At 43.5% G+C, this 19009-nt stretch overlaps 1 protein-coding gene across 1 annotated transcript; it reads right to left on the bottom strand.

Moving 5' to 3' along the window:
- Positions 1–1008: 1008 nt before the first annotated feature.
- Positions 1009–18736, bottom strand: epg5 (ectopic P-granules autophagy protein 5 homolog (C. elegans)). Its single transcript, XM_058071209.2, has 45 exons — positions 18151–18736; positions 17346–17957; positions 16593–16853; positions 16298–16496; positions 16078–16208; positions 15889–15996; positions 15744–15817; positions 15435–15543; positions 14349–14463; positions 14120–14270; positions 13885–14046; positions 13658–13815; positions 13411–13562; positions 13148–13288; positions 12909–13070; positions 12707–12829; positions 12372–12634; positions 12152–12292; positions 11917–12061; positions 10871–11068; positions 10664–10771; positions 10466–10588; positions 10220–10386; positions 9646–9882; positions 9433–9556; positions 9224–9368; positions 8605–8776; positions 8363–8525; positions 8124–8266; positions 7878–8034; positions 7388–7582; positions 7105–7318; positions 6242–6429; positions 5725–5932; positions 5577–5652; positions 4899–4996; positions 4637–4812; positions 4285–4512; positions 3997–4206; positions 3115–3259; positions 2791–3033; positions 2492–2705; positions 2113–2331; positions 1911–2025; positions 1009–1834 (listed from the first exon to the last, which is right to left on the bottom strand). The coding sequence occupies exons 1-45, from the start codon at positions 18196–18198 to the stop codon at positions 1652–1654; spliced, it is 7704 nt and encodes a 2567-aa protein (XP_057927192.2). The 5' UTR covers positions 18199–18736; the 3' UTR covers positions 1009–1651.
- Between the last annotated feature and the right edge of the window lie 273 nt (positions 18737–19009).

The raw sequence follows: 19009 nt of genomic DNA, 5'->3' as shown, positions 1-19009 counted from the left end.
GCCAGGAGCACTCTCTCATTTTTATGTGTGTGTCTGAGAACATGGTATGTATGCCAGCATGGCAGAGTGCTTCAGTGTATATTCTCCACCATCTGAGCCGAGAGACGATAGAACAGAAGGTCGAGGAGAGCGCCAGACAGAAGCTTTACACCAAATCACCACAGGACGTTTTTCAAGTGTAAAAAAGTGGCAGAAACGTGAGTCTGTGCACATTTACCCTCCCCACTTTGTTCCTTTCCTCCAAGCTTTAATACAACCCATCCTCCCTCACATTCACTGTTTGTGTAACCATAGTGACCAAAGTGGTGTCAGATGAGGATACGTGAACAAATCACTTTTTTTTTTAACACAAAAAGTATTTAATTGCAGTTTGGGCACCTCTCATGTTGCTCTTGGAGAATACAAATGGATGCTTTTTTGGAAAGGCTTCACTAAACACTATGACTGCACTGCAGGGCGACCATTCCTCTTGACAACATTTGTATCCAACAGCAGTCGTGAGATGTTCTGTTCTTAGTCTCATCTATTATCACTGACTCATCATACAAAGAAAGGCTTAATAATCACTGCACGACACAGACTGGAAATGGGGAAAAAACAGGTGAATCAGAACATATAAGACCATTACATAACGCTATTTATGTGTGTGTGTGTGTGTGTGTGTGTGTGTGTGCTACACCGGAAGAGGAACTGTAAGGATCTTTGAGTGCCAAACTGCAAGTTGGCACACATGGTCATGGCTGATCATGCAAAAAACAGCTAAGTAGGAATATAAAGGCCATAATGAAAGTTATGAAAAGTCATGTTAAGAAAACTCATAAAAGATTAAAAGTGGGAGAATGTCAAAATTCCCACACAAATGCATAAATTGGAGACCCAGCAGCTGCCATCTCTCGCTAGATGTCTGCCATATTTTAATCAGCTAATATGACTAATTATTTGTAAAAAAAAAAAAAAAAAAGATTTCAGAAGCAATTTTGTCACAAGCATTTGCACAATGACAAATGATACTGATGATCAAATTCATGGTAATATTTAATATCTTCAGCTGACTTAATTCAATTATATATACTTGCAAATTACACATATCCTAAAATGTAGATTTTTTTCCTTTAACTTTATTTACATAATTTCCCAACCTTTAGGAAATGTTTTTTCTTTTTCAGTCTGGTCTTAATACGCCTTCTAAAGCACATTTGGTGGGAGATGATAATACTGGTACATGATCATTTCAAGAGAGGCAGCCATCCTTTCCATGTGCCAGAAGTAATAAGGCTCCATCATGTTTTCATAATAATGAGAAAGTAGCACCACTCATATTCCGCGTGGTTTTCTCCGCCTTATTTCTGAAAAGCTTATGATTCATGTCCTTCATGTCCTCTATAACTGCCATTATGTCATTTTCCTGTCCACATACAGAACAGAGATATGATTCTGCAATAAATATGCAATGGAGATGACCAGGGATGTCATTAAAAGTGTAACAAGGCTTGATGATAAGAGGAGAAAACAAAGTGCAAAGAGGACATAAATGTGGTTCAGTCATCTCGAACTCTTGAGAAGTTTGTCACTACAAAGGCCACTTTACAGACGTCACAGCTGTGAGAACATTGTGCTCCATCATTGTTTTCCAGGGGGTCATCCTATTGGGTCAATGTATAACGTGCAGGTATCTGAGCTCTGGGTAAAGCAGGTTGGTTAGCAGAGCCAGGAGTCGAGGTCCATCTTTAAGACAATGCCCTGGATAACGGATGAACTGAAGAGCTTTTTTCAGGGAATCCTCCAATTCCGTGTATTGCTTATTGCCGGGCATGGCTTCAAGCAGCCCCAATGTCTGCATAAACAAAAACAATGTTTATGTCAAGGAGACAGTTTCAAGCTATTAAAGCTGATGTGGATTTGGTGCATACTTGCTGTGCTTTTGCAGAGAGCTGCAGGTCAGTGGTGGGCTGCAATCGGAGTTCGCTTTCTGACGGTATCTGGATGGAGAGGAATGCTGCGAGGCTGCGAACCACCACCCTGAATCTAGAAACACAATACCCATTGAAAGCTGCTCTACACCACATAAAGCTTAAAAATACAATAGATATAACAAGCAACTGGTGGACATACTTGTTTGAAACGGGGGACTTCTTCCCGAGACCAATGGCCCCTAGAAGTCCAGAGTTGAGCCTTTCTTCTCCCAGTTGAAGCAGCCTGGTTTGCAACTTCAGCAGACCGGTGACCACTCCTGATAACTCGCTATGGCCCCCCTGAGGCTGCAGCTGCTCCACTGCTAGATTGAGTGCTTTGTGCCACCACAGAAACAGCTTGGCTTCATCACTGGGTCCACTGGACACACACAAACAAAATATATCCTCTTATGTGCTGCACAGGGATTCTCTTTCAGAACCTGGATTGACATTGCTCCAAAAAGTACATCAACCCCAAGTGATCAAACTACAGAATGAGTAGGTAAAAAAAATCACATTGAAAGCATTGAAAAACAAACCTAGGGAAAACCTGATTGGTCCATGTGTTGATGAGTGCTAGCGTCCTCCTCTCATTGGTTGCTGTGTGTTCAGAGTTAAGGCGCTGCAGGATGAAGGCATAGAGTGTGAGGAAGCTGCATCCTGATTGGCTCTCAGACAGGAAGTCTTCCACTGTGAGCTCGGGCACTTGCAGTGATGCCAACACAGGACCCCAGCCTACACATTCCTCTTCAGCTGAGCAGTAACACATGATATTACATTAAGAAAACAGAAGAATGAAACTTACAATTCAGAGGACTGGGTGGAAAGTAACAGTTACCGTGGTTAAAGTGGGCTGTAATGCACGCCTCCATGATGCGTGTCATGTGGCGCACTGAGGCCAGACAGCGGGAGCAAGCTGTGAGCAGAGGCAGAATAGGAAAGCCCCTCCCTTTCCTGTCCAGCCAGGTAATGACCTGAGCTGCGAGGGCCTCTCCCGTTGAGACGCTGACTGCATTGAGCAGAGCTAGCGCACCACTGAAGAGGCTGCTGAAAGCCATGTGCCTCTGTTCCAAACCTGTCTCTGTAGAGGAGCGCGAGGAGCCAGATGGTGATTGAAGACTTGACTAGTGATGTGTGATGAAGCTGTTTGAAATGAGCTTACCTGGTGGGCTGAATGTGATGATGCTCTCCAACAGCATCTCCAGCTGTGTCTCCAACGTGTTCACACTGATGCTGCCAGCTTGCTCAAGAGTCGCCAAAAACTGCACACACCAGGACACGTATGCAGCGGCCTTCAGCGTCCCATCCTGGCACACACAACATCAAGTTCTTTAGATATGGAAGTACACTAGTGAACATTACTACATTAGCGTATATATGTATAATACGTATAAAGTATACAACATTACACCTGTAAAATATTTGCTTTTTTCATGAATATTTCAACTTCATATTTTCAGCTTTTTCTATCCATCCATCTTTTATGTTATTTTTGAATTCTATTTCTATAATGTACCATGGGCCAATAGTCCTCCGCACTATGGTCACCCCTGTTTTGGACTGCAATGTACTTAATGAGGGCGGCATGGCGGTCTAGTGGTTAGCGCGCAGACCTCACAGCTAGGAGACCATCTCTGTGTGGAGTTTGCATGTTCTCCCCGTGCATGCGTGGGTTTTCTCCGGGTACTCCGGTTTCCTCCCACATTCCAAAAACATGCTAGGTTAATTGGCGACTCCAAATTGTCCATAGGTATGAATGTGAGTGTGAATGGTTGTTTGTCTATATGTGCCCTGTGATTGGCTGGCGACCAGTTCAGGGTGTACCCCGCCTCACACCCAAAGACAGCTGGGATAGGCTCCAGCACCCCCGCGACCCTTGTGAGGAAAAAGCGGTAGAAAATGAATGAATGTACTTAATGAAGTGTGTGAGAGTGTTTCCAAGCAACACATAGACTACTTATGCACTCTAAATGTTATATTACATTGTATTACACTGTAACACTAATCAATAATTTATAGAAGTAATTATAACACGGTGTTTCACCATGTGAGCTGCTTCATTAGGACAAGGGTGGAGGCCAGCAGCATTACGAAGTGATTTCAGCAACAACTGGGATGCTGAATCGGTGCTAAGCAGCAGAGAGGGAGTGTAGTGCGTGCTGACATATGCCAGAACCCCTTGGTATGACGACAGATCCATCTGGTGCCAAGGCAGGGATGTGCACTGGACCAATAGACTGAGAAGAGGGGAATCCTAGGTGAAGAGGAAAAAAAGTGGAGCTTTATAAAGTCATGAGACGTAAAAGGGTTACAAAAAAGAGCTGCTAATCACCTGTTGGCTGAGGAGCTGCTCCTCTTTTGCCAGAAATACCAGCATGTATAACAAATAGACCAGAATGGTGTGTGATTCCTTCTTCTGAGGATCTACAGTGGACTGAGGTGGGCCTGCTATGGATGCTGGAAGAGAGTGTATGTGGTCGCTGAGGACGCTGACCCAGTTAACCTCACATAACACCTCCCCCATGAACAGGAAACAGCTCTTTGGACTTCCTCTCTCCACCTGCACAGGGAAGGAAAAAAAAAGAGGACACAAATTTGAGTAACACCTTTGGGGTCAGGTTAGTTTGGTTTAGTTTGCCATTCATGTCAAGGTCAATATACACAGCAAGAGCATAGGGACTGACATTAAAGAGCTGCTCCATAAGCTGAGTGTCAGGATGTAAATGTCTCCATGGCAGACTGCGTAGATGAGTGTGGTGCAGGTACAACAGGTACTCCGGTGTCCGCGGAGAGGTGCAGTTTTCACAGTACTGCATCATACAGAGCCACAGAGCACCTCTCTGACCGGGGAGTAGGTGGTCTGCAATGTATGTGCACACACGCAAGTACAGTTAGATATCCCACACAACAAATATAAATAGAAGAACACAGTGACTCGGAGTGTACCTTTGGATCTCTGGTGCAGTGTGTCATTTATTTGAGCGTAGAGTTCAACCAGACATCCTGCCACACTTGCATCGGTCTCCAGCCACGGGAAGCACTTACTGCAGCGATAATTAAAAAAGTGCATTTTCAACATTTATTTTTTAATATGTGATCACATGACATTACTAAAGTAATACAGGACTTGTTTGATCTACGTCTGCTTAATAAATTGGCGAGAAATGTTCGACTTGATCAAGGTTTACCATTTATATTTTCATGGGAAGCTGAAGTGAAGTGTACAATTTGGCTCATTATATAACCCAATGTGGCGGCACGGCGGTCTAGTGGTTAGCACGCAGACCTCACAACTAGGAGACCAGGGTTCAATTCCACCCTCGGCCATCTCTGTGTGGAGTTTGCATGTTCTTCCCGTGCATGCGTGGGTTTTCTCCGGGTACTCCGGTTTCCTCCCACATTCCAAAAACATGCTAGGTTAATTGGCGACTCCAAATTGTCCATAGGTATGAATGTGAGTGTGAATGGTTGTTTGTCTATATGTGCCCTGTGATTGGCTGGCGACCAGTCCAGGGTGTACCCTGCCTCACGCCCGAAGACAGCTGGGATAGGCTCCAGCACCCCCGTGACCCTCGTGAGGAAAAGCGGTAGAAAATTAATGAATTAATGAATAACCCAACGTACCTTCCATCTTCAGTGTCCAGTGGGAATATCCAAGGCTTGAACAATTTCCCAATCTTACTGTACAAGCCATGAAGCGCTGTGAGAATGTCAGAATTGTGTTATGACATACAAGTTTAAAAAGTTGAGTTGAATCCATTGTGACATTTACCTTTCATGATTTTACTGCTGCCCACAGACTCTCGGGCACAGCTGCTCAGTGACACGCTGATTAGTGAGCCGATTAAATGGTCGCAGAAGGAAACAACCTCACTGATGTAAGGAGACCAGGCTGAGTACAGGCCAAAGCTGCGCAGGTCAGGCTTGCTGAGACGACTCCGCAGGAAGTAATCACTAAGCCAGTCTATGGTCTCATCCACCTGTTAGGGGCAACGACTGACTTGTAAATCCTCATTTTAAACTTTGTGTGGAAGTGTGGAACCAAAAGCTGCAATCATTAATGGATTGGATTTTATATATTTTTCATGATACTCAAAGTGGATTACAGTACAGTACAACTGTTGCCGCTGTTCCAAACCACTATGATTTCTGGAATACCTGCTCTACCCTCTTAGCCACTGCCGCCACATTAATATCATTATTATTATTACAATATAGCTAATATTGTTATTGTCTATTGGATTGGATCTTATTAGCAGTGTAAGACACGGTCAGATTTCAGAGATTACCTGCTGAGGAGAGAGGCTGATGGAAGAGCGGTGGGCAGATGCTGGGGATGTTGGTATACGTCCAGATACTTCAAAAGTGCTGACGGCTTGTTCGCTTTTGTTCTTGATGCTGCGAGATGGAGGAGAGCAGCCTAACACTCGAAGAGTCACCTTCCAGCATTCAGGACTTAGCAACTGGTTTGACGAACCTGGTGATGTTGAGAAATGTTTCAGAACCACTCCTATACACTCAGGGTTCTAATTTTGTAGACCAATGGGGTGTGGCCAGTGCACTTTGCAAATTTTGTGAGCAGCACAGTCTGGCGCAGCGCTGCGCATCCACGCCTCCATACCTCCCACCGGTGCAAGTGGCAAAGAGGGAGGAGAGAAGGGTTTAACAAAGCCGAGTGTAATCTTAACCCACTAAATGAATGCCTCTCATTGCCTTTTAATGTGCAGGACTGGACTGCGCATCCGAGGCCACCATGCGCATCATTCATCACATAGGCCACCTCGACAGTTACATTAAACACAACATCAAATTTAATTTAGGCAAATTAAACAAATATATTGTACATCTTAAATCTTTCTTATTTATGCAAATGTATTACACATATTTGTTTTGGAAAAATGAACAATGAGTGAATGGCAGTCCTTCAAAAGGAATTATGAATATGTGTTTTGTCTGAATGTCAACTCCAAAGCATTAGTATGCAAATAAAGGATAACAGACATAAACGAAAAAGTCTGTAGCTTAGTATGAGTCACTTATCATCTTAATTTTCTTGTTGGCAGCGCTTGAATTCAATATTGGCTGACAGACATAAACAGTTGAATGCTGTCTTTATTTTCATTTGATGACTAGCTAAGCATGACACACTTACTGGTCATAAGCAGACGCAGGCAGTCACTGTAGTGGTCAGGAAAATGGTGGCGTAGAAGCCAAGTCCAGTGTTTGGTGAAAAGGTGAAAAGGGGTGAGAAGCTCTGATTCGGGATCTGGGCCACAGACACAGAGACCTCCATGGACTAACTCAAGTAAACGGGCCCTCTCAGAAAACACAGGTTGGGCTTCGTTCAGCCAGGCGGACAAATCAAACTGCAACAGATGCAAGAGTTCATGTGATATATGAGTACTTGATCTTAATTAGTCAGAAACTGGACTGACCTTAGTGAGAAGCATGAAAATGACGTCTGCACAATCAAGATGTAGGGATGTCACCACGTCTTGGTAAAGGAAGACGAGCTGGGTTGGGGCTGCGTTGGGTGTGAAAAAAGAAGAAATGAGAGGGCAAAGACGTCTGTGCTCCAGGATGGTCTTCAGGACACGGCTGCACTCTTCAGCATTACCCTGGATGAACACCTTAATATGAAATGAGAAAACCTGTTTGAATCACTGTTTTTTTGATAGTAAGTACTGTATAATGTTTGACTATGAAACTTTGTGGATGGATGAGCTCAAGACGAACCAATTAATTTGTTTCTCTCTTTTTTTATTTGCACTACTTCAGTGACTAATATCATAATTCAGGAATGCAGGAGCAGTCTGATTGTGTGACCTTAGTAGGAGGATGTGCTCCTGAAAGCAGTGTATGATGCGTTCATTATTATTATTATACACTGTAGGAAAGGTTTCAACAACTTGCATGTGTGTGTACCTGTCCCAGTATTTCCACACACGAGGTGAGGTACTGGCGTGTTGGTGGATGCCGCAGTGTGTCTTCACATACAAAGGAGACCACCTGATAGAAGGCTGACACGCCAACATGCTGCACTGATGGGGACTTCTGTGATTTGTACAGATTCACCAGAGCCCTGTACACAATAATGACAAACAAAACATCACACTTAGTACACAGTTGTGTTAATGTTTGTTGTTTCTAATCAAATTAGGTTATACTGACGTGATAAAGTTCTCTGTGTGGACAGCAGCCTGAGCCAGGCTTTGAGGAGGAGGAGCCATGGCATCGGTTTGAACATTCTTGATGTCCCTACGCAGTGACGTTATCTGAGTCTGTACTGCCTCCTGTCTCTGGATACTCTCACACTGCACAATTAACGCACACACAGACACAGGTGAACAATTTATAGGAAGGACAAAGTATCAGAAAATGTGTCTTCTGTGCAGTGACAGTGCTCATACTGTAACTGTGATGTTAGCAGGACCCTGGCATGGCTGCCCTCCCCTCCCTTTACATTCCAGGGTCATGGTTACTTGTTCAGGTCTGTTCTTGTAAAGCAGAGGAAGACTCTCCAAAAGCTCCTGTTCCATCGCCACCTGCTGGGCTTCTCTTGATACTGCAACCCTGTCACATATTTTCTTTTGAGTGTCTTCACACTACACACATGCTTATACTGTGCGGTTACACGGCTGAATAAGAGTACCTGGCTTGGTCCTGCAGGATGTTGAGGTCCTGCGCCAGTAGTTCTGCAGCAGCCTTAGAGTCAGAGAGGCAGACATTGGGGACTTCAGGGACGGGGATTTTTAGGTGTTGGAGGTCTGGAGCTGGTTGTGGCACTGGATGTTTCTGCAGGTTGGACAGGATACGTTCCTTTGCTGTGGACAAAAAGACCTTGTCTTATAACCTTAACATAACCCTTGGATACACATGATACCATAATGACCCCTTCCAGAAAACATTTATTTTGTTTGCTTCTGTGCAGCCTTCTTTTGAAAGTTTTAGATATTGACTTGTTCACTTGGACCATCACTTATTCACCAGTCCAACTGACATGGGTATTGGAACTTTTACAATGGACAACATCTGATATGCATGGTGTGCTTGCCAAGGCCCAATTAATCTGATTGTGTAACTGAAGGTTTTCACTGAAAATCTTATACAGTATTCAAATCAAATCAGATAAGGATTTGTTGATCCTTTTTTGTTTTCAAGTCATTATACAATACTAAGTTATTTTTTTAGATGCACCCGCATACCGGCTGATATTTTACCAACTGATACTTTACTTTAATTAACTCACAGACAATGTTTGTTTTTTTTACCATTGCTGAGGCTGGTGTAGTCTGTGAAGCTGGGGTTATGTGCTTGGAGGAAAGATGGCTCGCTCTGCACCTTCTCCCACAGAGACAGAACCTCCTTCCTGTCATACTGCAGCCGCTCATAGTTCACATACTCCAGCCACAGTTCCTAAAGCAGAATGTATTCAATTTTTTAAAGTAAATTGTTTTACTCAGTGGTGTCACGCACATACCTGTTGCTGCTGCATAACCTGTGCAAGTCTGTGGGGTTCATACTCAGGAGGAAGAGAGGGAAGGTAAACCTCCTGCTTCTGCAGTGTTTCATCATCCAACCACACAGCAAAAACACCAAACAACCTGTAAGGCAATGAGTCATCTGTTATTTCAGTTAACTCTCTGTAATAATTGAGACTACTTTGCTCTCAAAGCATTGTAAGTAACCCCACCTGACCAGCTCTGTGTGCAGCTGAGGAGAGGTAAGGCAGGGGTGACAGGGGTTTCCCGGAGTCTGATTGCACAGACTGTCTGCTGAAGGTGAATGTGGCGGGGGCACCCTCAGTGCCTGGCTAGCAGCATGGTGGAAGTCAGACACTTCTTGTATTCTCTGCCTCAGGTCTCGAAGTAAATTGGCCTGGGAAGAAGCCTGGAAGAACCGTCGGCCAATGCAGCCACCTGCAGCCAGTCTGTTAGGCAATGCATTGGAAAAAATTCTGTGTTTTCACATGCAAACTGTGATTTCTTAAATTCTGTTTCTTAAATTCTAGGAAGTTCTTTAATGTCCAGAGTCCAATGCACCATACTAGTACTATACTGCAATGCAACGACTGAAATACAATATGAAGAACATATTTTAGAGAAAAATGTATTTAATTCCGTGGTGGCTACACTATTGGGCTATGGGATGTCCCATTATTTATTGATAAAAACACTGATGGAAACACAACGCTTAGGTTTATTGTTCCAAACTGTACCGCTTGTTGACGACTTGGCTTTATAAATCAGAAGATCTTTACATCATACCCATAATCAGGACCAGGCTGCCTGAGGTAGAGCTGTAGGAACTTCTGCCAAACCAGTGGAATAAGAGGGTGGTCAGGGGGCGTGGCTAATGCCTGCCAAGCCCAGCGATACACTTGCAGCCGTTGTAGAGACGGCGTGACTGGCAACTTCAGCCTCTGCTGTGCCCTCTGACTCACACAGAGACATTACATAAACCTCTTTGTTTAAGTTATATATTCATTTGGATGTAATGAATGATATTTATACCTTTAAGGCTTGTTCTGGAGAGATATTGGGCTCAGACAGTAGCTCATGTTCAACACAGCGTCTGAGTTGAGAGTCGTCCTCAAACGTGCTCTCCATATTAAGCACCACCCAGGCAAACCAAACCTAGCAACAATTCATCCTGTAAACAAGTGTGATCAATAGTTCTCGTACTAACTGTTGAGATTGCTGAATACTTACTTCTGTACTCAGTGATTGGCCCTCAATGAAGGAGGGTGTGGCGTGTCCAGCAATCCAGCCTACCAGAGAGGAGAGCAGACCTCTGTCTCCGTGGTATCCCAAAGCATTCTGCATCACCCATACAAGATATATCATGACCAACGGTCTCTCATTTGTAGAAAGTACAGTAATTAAATCACAACGTTTGAAATGTCAACATCAGAATACCTTATGTTGTTGGTAGAGGAGTTTGTGCATACAATCCTCCTGATGGTGTGTGAATGCAGCACAGCAAATCTGATCCATGAGGAACAGGACTGTTTTGTCCCGGTACCACAAGTTCTGCTGCGTCAAAATCCCCACCCAAAATTCCAGCACAGCTGCAGCACCAACACAGCCAGGCTGTGAACTCTCCAACACATGGCTCTAAAAGAAAAACAGGTTTATGATTGGCTTTAGTACAGTGATTCCCAACTAGCGTGTCACTGGGTCTTCGCCAAAGAAAATAGTGTAATGGCACATTGTGCCAGTGTTATTTGCTTGTAATGCCACCATGATGTGTGTGCCATGTTTATGGGGGACTTGGTCAAGCTTGACCAGGAGGGGAATGACATTGCGTGTGGACTTAAGGTGCCGTCCGTCTGACACATCTACTAGAGAAGAGCACGGCTGAAAGCAAAAACTGATAGTGTGTTGGCTGGGGAAATTCTAGCCACAATGTTTAGTTCCCTCTAGGCAGCCACATAACCGTTGCAAACATCCATCCATTTTCTATGCTACTTGTCCTCACTAGGGTCACAGTTATAACTATATATCCTGGAGCCTATCCCAGCTGTCTTCGGACAAGAGGCGGGGTACACCCTGGACTGGTCGCCAGCTAATCACAGGGCACATATAGACAAACACCCATTCACATTCAAATTCATACCTATGGACAATTTAGAGCCACAAATTACCCTAACATGCATCTTTTCAAAATGTGGAGTACCTAAAGAAAATCACTGTTTCAGGTGGTGAGTAGAAGGTAAGTGAGACATTTTTGTTGGGGCTTTTAATGTTACTACTTAACCAGTTTATTCAGAAACGCTCAATACATATTACGTGTGCAAAAGTAGTATCGCTGATTCTACTAAAATATTTATGAGATTCATAGATTTATGATAACACTGGAAGAAGTGTATTGGAAGCCGTCCCTCTGTAAATTGTTCAAAACATTATACAACAAAAACTCCCTTAATTGACATTTCATGGCTACCAATATTTTAGAGAGTTACCTGAATGACACTGTTCAGCAGTCGAACATTGTCTCCATATGTGGTTCCGGTGAGGAGGGGTGCTACCCGGTGTGTGACCTGCTGTGTAACACCTTGAGGACACACACTGTCGTACTGCAAAAATAACTGAATACAGTTGACAAACCTTGAATGAACAGAAAAAAAGACAAGATTTTCAGGGATGTTCAGGCACCTTTTCAGACGCATTTGCAGCAAAAGGATGTGTCTTATTTACTGAGAGTTGTTGAGAAGATAAAAACTGAGTGGGTAGATTTGAGGAAGAATGTTGTCTAGTAGGTGTACGGTAGCTCTTAGGTGACGAGACTGAGTCAGATTCTTTAAAAAGCTGATTCCATCAGTGCAAAAGTGCTCCAGGCTGATAAAAAAACACAAACAGTTTAACCTCATCTTTGCATTCTATTTACCAAATGATCATCATGAGTGCATGTACAAACCTATGTCCCACTGTTGTCATGGCAATCGATAGGTATGCTCCAATAGGGATGCCTGCCTTTACAGCCCGAAGAACAGAGTGCATGCTGGGAGAGTGTGTAAGTTCTGCAGGTGGGCTGGACATTGGACACTGGACTGACCACGCTCCTTTTGGGTTCTGAGCATTGGCATGGAGCTTTAGTCTTAGCAACAGCTGCCAAGCCCATTGGCTGAATGATGCTTCAGGCGATACACCTAAACGAAGGACACTGGCAAGGTAAGACACCTGGGGGAAGGAGAGAGGTTTCAGTGATGCTATCAAAATATAGGACGGTAGATGTCTGTGACTATGTGTGACCTGTTTAATTCCTTCTGAAATGAGGCCACTGTATGGTTTGTCAGTCAGATATTTTTGAAAGGCCTCAGCCACCAGCAGAGCCACCTCACTGTGGAGCAATGATGACAGGACCAAAGAGCCATCCTGGGGGACCAAACGGGCTTTTTCATTTCAAAACAAAAATGTTCCAGAAACAATAGGAAGAACATTGCACATTGGATACCTCTGAGTATCCCCAGTTGAGACCCTCCAGTATAACACATGCCAGACGATTCTCCACAGCAGCTAGAGGATGCTGGAGTAGCCAACCTCCGATCACGCATATTTCTTCTGGTTGCGGACGCCACAGACTGAGAGGCAGCTCTTTGCACAAGTAGAGCGCCACCTTGGCAAAAAAAGAAATGCACGAGTTGTAGTATGGCACTTTGCTCAAGGTAAACTTCAGGTCAAAACAGAACTCACCATGCCAACAGCTTGGATAGTCTCTCTCAGTCTGTCCAGGAGCACCGAGATAATGTAAGGATGGGCTGTTGCTATGGTAGCCAACAACTCTCTTCCAACTTTTGAGTAAATTTCTCTAGTAGTCACACTCACGTAAGACACCTGTAGGAAGATGTTAACAGTGGATAATGCATAATTCAGCCATGATTAGAGTCTACCAATGTGAATATGATACCATGTCCTCCCACTTTAAATTATAAGTTATCACAAACTTCCTGTCACACCTGATAAATCAGCAGCGTGATGGTCGTGACAAAGGCAGGATCGGAGTATTGAGTGGGTGTGGCCATGTGTGCTAGTGCGGTGAGGAGGGAGATACCATCAGAGCTGTTCACCTCACACAACCACAGCTCAAATCTCTCTTGGTGCTCTGGTTCTGTAATGAAGATGGTAAAAAAGATATCAGAGTGACATTCACTGCTGCATTTAGTACAGAAGAGGTGCCCCAGAAATGAAGTGAACTCTGTTTACCCCTAAGAGCCTGAATGCAGGACTGAGTGTCATTAGCAGTACCAAGAGCTTCTAGTCCTGCTGTTTCTGCACATTGCATCACATAAAGAATCCTCCATAGCATGGAGCTGGACAGGGTCCCGTATGGCATTTCAGTCATAAACAACCAAATTCCCAACCTATGACAGAGAACATAAAAATATAAAATGCTTGTTTTTTATCTCTACATCTAGAGAATAGCATCACACCTCTTGTTTCTGAGAACATGCAGAACAGCCCTGAAGAAGAGATGATCGTATTCAACCTGCAGCTTTTCCAGAGACAAAGTATGGACGTGAGAGCTGGACTCACTAGAGCCAATCACACTCACGTACTGGGCCCAGTGATCACTGACATAACACACTGTCATCCTGCAAGAAATGGAAAAGGATATGATTCAAATGTGTGTGTTTTAACTGTGGATGATCCAGTCGGTACACCAACCGTATGATGTGTCCTATTCGTTTCACTAGTTGTCTATATTGGGCCCTGTTGTATGTTTGTAGGCCAAGGGCGAGAACTTCAATGAGTGAGGATGCAAATGCAAAAACACGCATCATCTTTTGACTAGAGTACCCCAGAGGCTCATAGACACCTGAAAACAAATTGTTCAGTCAGTTCACTCAATTACAACTTTACAAGCCAAAAGGGCTGTAAAGGGGTACACATTCACCTTGTATGCTCATCCCCAGCATGTGTGAATAGAGCTGTTGGAAAGGGAATTGGGTAATAAAGGAGATGAGGTCATCCTCACACAGCAGCAACCAACTGCTCTGTGGATCCTCGTCCTAGAAAAGACAACAGCCTGTCAGACGTACGATTCTTAACAATGCAGATAATAAATCAACAGACTTATACTTAAATAGGTGTTCATTTAGCACACTGTTTATATTTTACTACCAAATTTCAGTGTGACTCAGCTGATTGGAACAAAGACTGGAACATTTTCATTTGAAACATCACCTTAACATCGCCAACCTTTTCAGTATGAAGATAGCTTTTTACAACATTTACAAACTGTTCAGCTAATGCCATTGCCATCAGTTAAGTAAAAAACAAGATGTCCTAGAGCAGTAACAAAAATTATCAGTAACATGTAAACTCAATGATGCAGTGCAGTTTTCACATTACTGTAAAATAATCTATTATCTACATTATAATATTCTACGGGGCGGCATGGCGGTCTAGTGGTTAGCGCGCAGACCTCACAGCTAGGAGACCAGGGTTCAATTCCATCCGCTGCCATCTCTGTGCGGAGTTTGCATGTTCTCCCCATGTATCCTCCGGTTTCCTCCCACATTCCAAAAACATGCTAGGTTAATTGGCGACTCCAAATTGTCCATAGGTATGAATGTGAGTTTGAATGGTTGTTTGTCTATATGTGCCCTGTGATTGGCTGGCGACCAGTCCAGGGTGTACCTTGCCTCTCGCCCGAAGACAGCTGGGATAGGCTCCAGCACCCCCTGCGACACTCGTGAGGAAAAAGTGGTAAAAAATGAATTAATTAATAATATTCTACGAGTTATCCTATTCTGGGTTACAGTTGACCAAGTACAACTGGACTGGTCCCCAGTCAATCACAGGGCACATACTATGGACAACCATTCAAACCTATGACCAATTTAAAGTCTCCCAAGTAAACTAACATGCATGTTTTGGGGATGTGGGAGGAAATGCATAGTACCCAATTTTGATTTTATACTGCATCTTCTTACTTTTGTTTGTTCTCTAAATCTATCTACTGGAAAGCTCTAAGTACCTCTTCTCCTCCTTCATCCACAAGGGTCCAGTTGCCTGACTCTGGTCCAGATGAAGTTGAATTAAGGCTCTCGCATGGTTTCATATGGCCCATAAACTCTGCACGGTGTCTACATTCAGAACAGAGATGCTGTTGGTGCTTTTTATATTTTTTTATATGTCTGAGCAAGACAAATAGTTGGAGTAAACTCATTGGCCACAACTGAGCAATCCAGCAAAAACACCTGTATATTATTAAGACCTATGGTTTAAATGTAATTGGGTTGTTCGGGTGGACCTAATGTTGTGGCCAGTGAGTGAATTTCATTACCGAGCAGGTGACATTAGAACTGCAAGAGCTTGCATGAAGTCCTGCACTCCACAAGTGTTCCTCAAAACTTGGATCTGAGCAGATGAAAAAAAAGGTCATAATCTACACCATGATGACTGATGGGACAATGTTCCTCTTAGCTAACCTGAAGGAAAGGGGCAGCCCACTTGCCCACTCCAGCAGGACAGCACATCAGATGACACAGCAGGTACAGGTGTTCTCCTGATCCACCAACATGCAGCAGTACTGCCACCTGCAGAGCAAAACAAAATGACAAATGCACCCACTGTGTAGTGAGGTTTGAACAAACATGAGGTGAGTATGTGTGTATTACCAGTCTTTCCAGCCAGTGGTGGATGTCTGTCTGGAACTGTGTGTCATCAAGGACTCTTCGTGTGAAGCTAAAGAGGACACTGATAGCCTCTTTAAGAGGTTGAAGGGAACGGGACTGGCTTGCAGAACAATCTGCGCACATAAATTTACAAAAGCAAATGGATATGCAATACTTGGGAGCCAAATATTTGTTACATATAGAAGGAAAAGTCGATAATTACCTTTTAATAGGTGGTACAAGTATGACTCCACCTGGAGGCGTGACAGTAAAGCAGTGTATGCATGCAGTGCCACTTTTTGATGGAGCAGCTCACTGCGAACTTCAAACAACCTGCTTAGCTCAGCCAGCACACCCTGACTGAACTCTGCCTGCTGAAAGCGATGGTACCCACACACTTTGGACTGATCTGCACACACACCCTTGAGGAGAGAAATTCAAAGACATTTGCAGTTTATTATTTATGTCAATAGATGTGCTGCAAATGTGTGCCGGTTGTGGTTTATAAAACGCTGAACCTGGAGTGTTAACTGTTCATCTCTGAAGCTCCACAGACGATTTTGAGTACTTTTGCAGTCAGAGGACTGTGTGTGTAGCTGTGTGTGAGATTGGGTCAGCTGTCTGCGACAACGCCAGTAGTTCTGCAGAAGTTCTGCTAATTCGTGGTTTTCCTGTCGAGCCAGAGCACAGAACTGTGCCGCACATAATTCAACGCCTTCTAGCCAAGCCCGCAGTCCTTCACCAGGCTCCCAAACACTCAGCTGCTCCAGGGAGAATGGCTGCAGAAGAAAGTATATGAGGTGGCTAATTACCATTAATGGAATACTCTATAAGTGTATATAATGTCACATTAATTAATGGCCATCAAATATTTGATAACATCTTCAAAATCTTGAAAAATATTATTCCAGAATAAAAAGGGCTATAGAATCTGCTCCCTAGCTTTTTTTTTTATTTTGTAACTTTGTATATATAATATACATTCTATTATAAAGGATTATATTAGGCAGGCATTCTTCTAAAGTTCTTGCATTGAATCTCATTAGATGTTTCAAGTAAAAAAGTAGTCACAGAACATTTTCACCAAAAACAATGGATTTACCCAACTTTTTGTTCTTGGTCTATCTGGGTAAATTATACCTAATTGTAGGTCTTACCAAAACCTTAATACCAGCTGCTTAATTTCTGAAATAAAAATCATTCAGCAATGTCAAATGAAAAATGAACTAGAGTATAGCCACTAAATAGTGACACGGTACATGATTAATTACCTGAATATCTGTAGCCGGCCTTGGTAATTCGGGGTAGAGTTTATTCCTGGAAAGTTCAGCTACAGACTCCAGAGGCTGCAGACTCGGGGGAGAAGTTTCATGCTCAACCAGTGGCAAAACTGCTGGTCCTTTGCCACAAGTGCTGACAGCTTCTCTGTGAAGCTCTATCATGGATCCCTCCTCCAGAACTGGGACAGATGGATACAGTGACGGAGCACTTGGGACATGTTTGAGGTCAAAATGTGTTGAAACACATTTATCTGCTTCCAAGTCGGTGCCTTGTGATGCACCCTGTAGCTGAGCGAGCAAAACGGCACCATCAGTTTCTTCCTTCTGTGTTGACTCTGCTTGTTGCACTGTGGCTTGTGATGTCCGTGGCAAATATAGAGCGGACTGCAAAGTCTCACTTAACACTGCTGTTGATGATGCCTGTGACAGGAAGGTCTGGTGTGACTCTACAGGCAAAGTCTCTGGGGGGTCAGCAGGGTCACACTTCTCCTGATGTGGCAGGCTGAGAGGGATGCTGGTAAATTCAGATGTGGAAGCCTCATCACAAACGAGTGAAGGGGCAGTAGTCCTCCTGTCTTCTGTCGTTCTCTGCTTTCTGACCACCTGACAAAACCAATAATATATTGGAAGGAAATTACCATAATATATTTACATGACAATACATTATGAGTCTATGCAAGACAATCAGCACAACCAAATAATTGTATTGTATTGCCTGATGGCCTATTTTTTTGCATGATCTCAGTAACAAAATATACAGGAAACAAACATATATTAAAAGACGTGTACTATTCACCTTCCCGCCGACTTTTGCCTTGGACTTCTTCTGTCGCACAGCCTCCATCTTTAGATCTGCACTCACATCACATCCCTCCCGGAGAAAGCTTTACTAATGTAAGCAGTCTCTACAGTACTTTATGTATATACGATCAATAACAACCTATCAGTCAAAGGAGCAAACAAGTTATTCCTTGTGATAAGCAGCAAGTAGCAAGCTGTGTTGTCAAGATAAACACCGACACCGCCAGTAAACAAAACAATGTATCGAAAGCTTGTTGGCGACAACTAACAACGCAGTTTAAGGAGTGTCTACTTCACAGTGTAGACAAACTGTATTATCGTAAACCAAACGGAACGGACACATATTAATGACGCAAGGCTAAGCTATAGCTAATGGGTAGATGCTTTTTTTTTGCAAGTCGCGCAGTTTCCACCGATTTAATACAACTAACAGCGGCTTGAACGTCTCCGTTTTGCTTCTCATGTCACATAAATAAGAAAACCCGTCATTTAACCGGGTGACATGCGATGGTAGCCTCGCTTGCCGTTCAGCTGTCATTTGTTTTGTTTGTTCCAGGAACTGTGACGTCACTGTCACAAGTCACGTGACAACTCCACCTTTCGACGGAAACGCCAATAGGCCAAATTTCATCATTGGCAAAAAAAATAAAAATCAAACATTTTGGATACGCTGCACATTAATTGTGATTGACTGGCCACCATTCCAGGATGTACCCTGCCTCTCGCCGGAAGTCAGCTGGGATAGGCTCCAGCACGCCCCTGCGACTATAATATGGATAAGGGTATAGAAAATGGATGGACAATAACAAACAAATCAATAGTAATATATATATTTTTTAAACAAAACAATAAAA

Source organism: Doryrhamphus excisus, linkage group LG3, assembly GCF_037039965.1.
Source record: "Doryrhamphus excisus strain RoL-2023G ecotype Guam linkage group LG3, RoL_Dexc_Guam_v1.1, whole genome shotgun sequence".
Classification (NCBI taxonomy): domain Eukaryota; kingdom Metazoa; phylum Chordata; class Actinopteri; order Syngnathiformes; family Syngnathidae; genus Doryrhamphus; species Doryrhamphus excisus.
The sequence above is the reverse complement of the archived record's forward strand: the minus strand, read 5'-3'. Positions and strand labels throughout refer to the sequence as shown.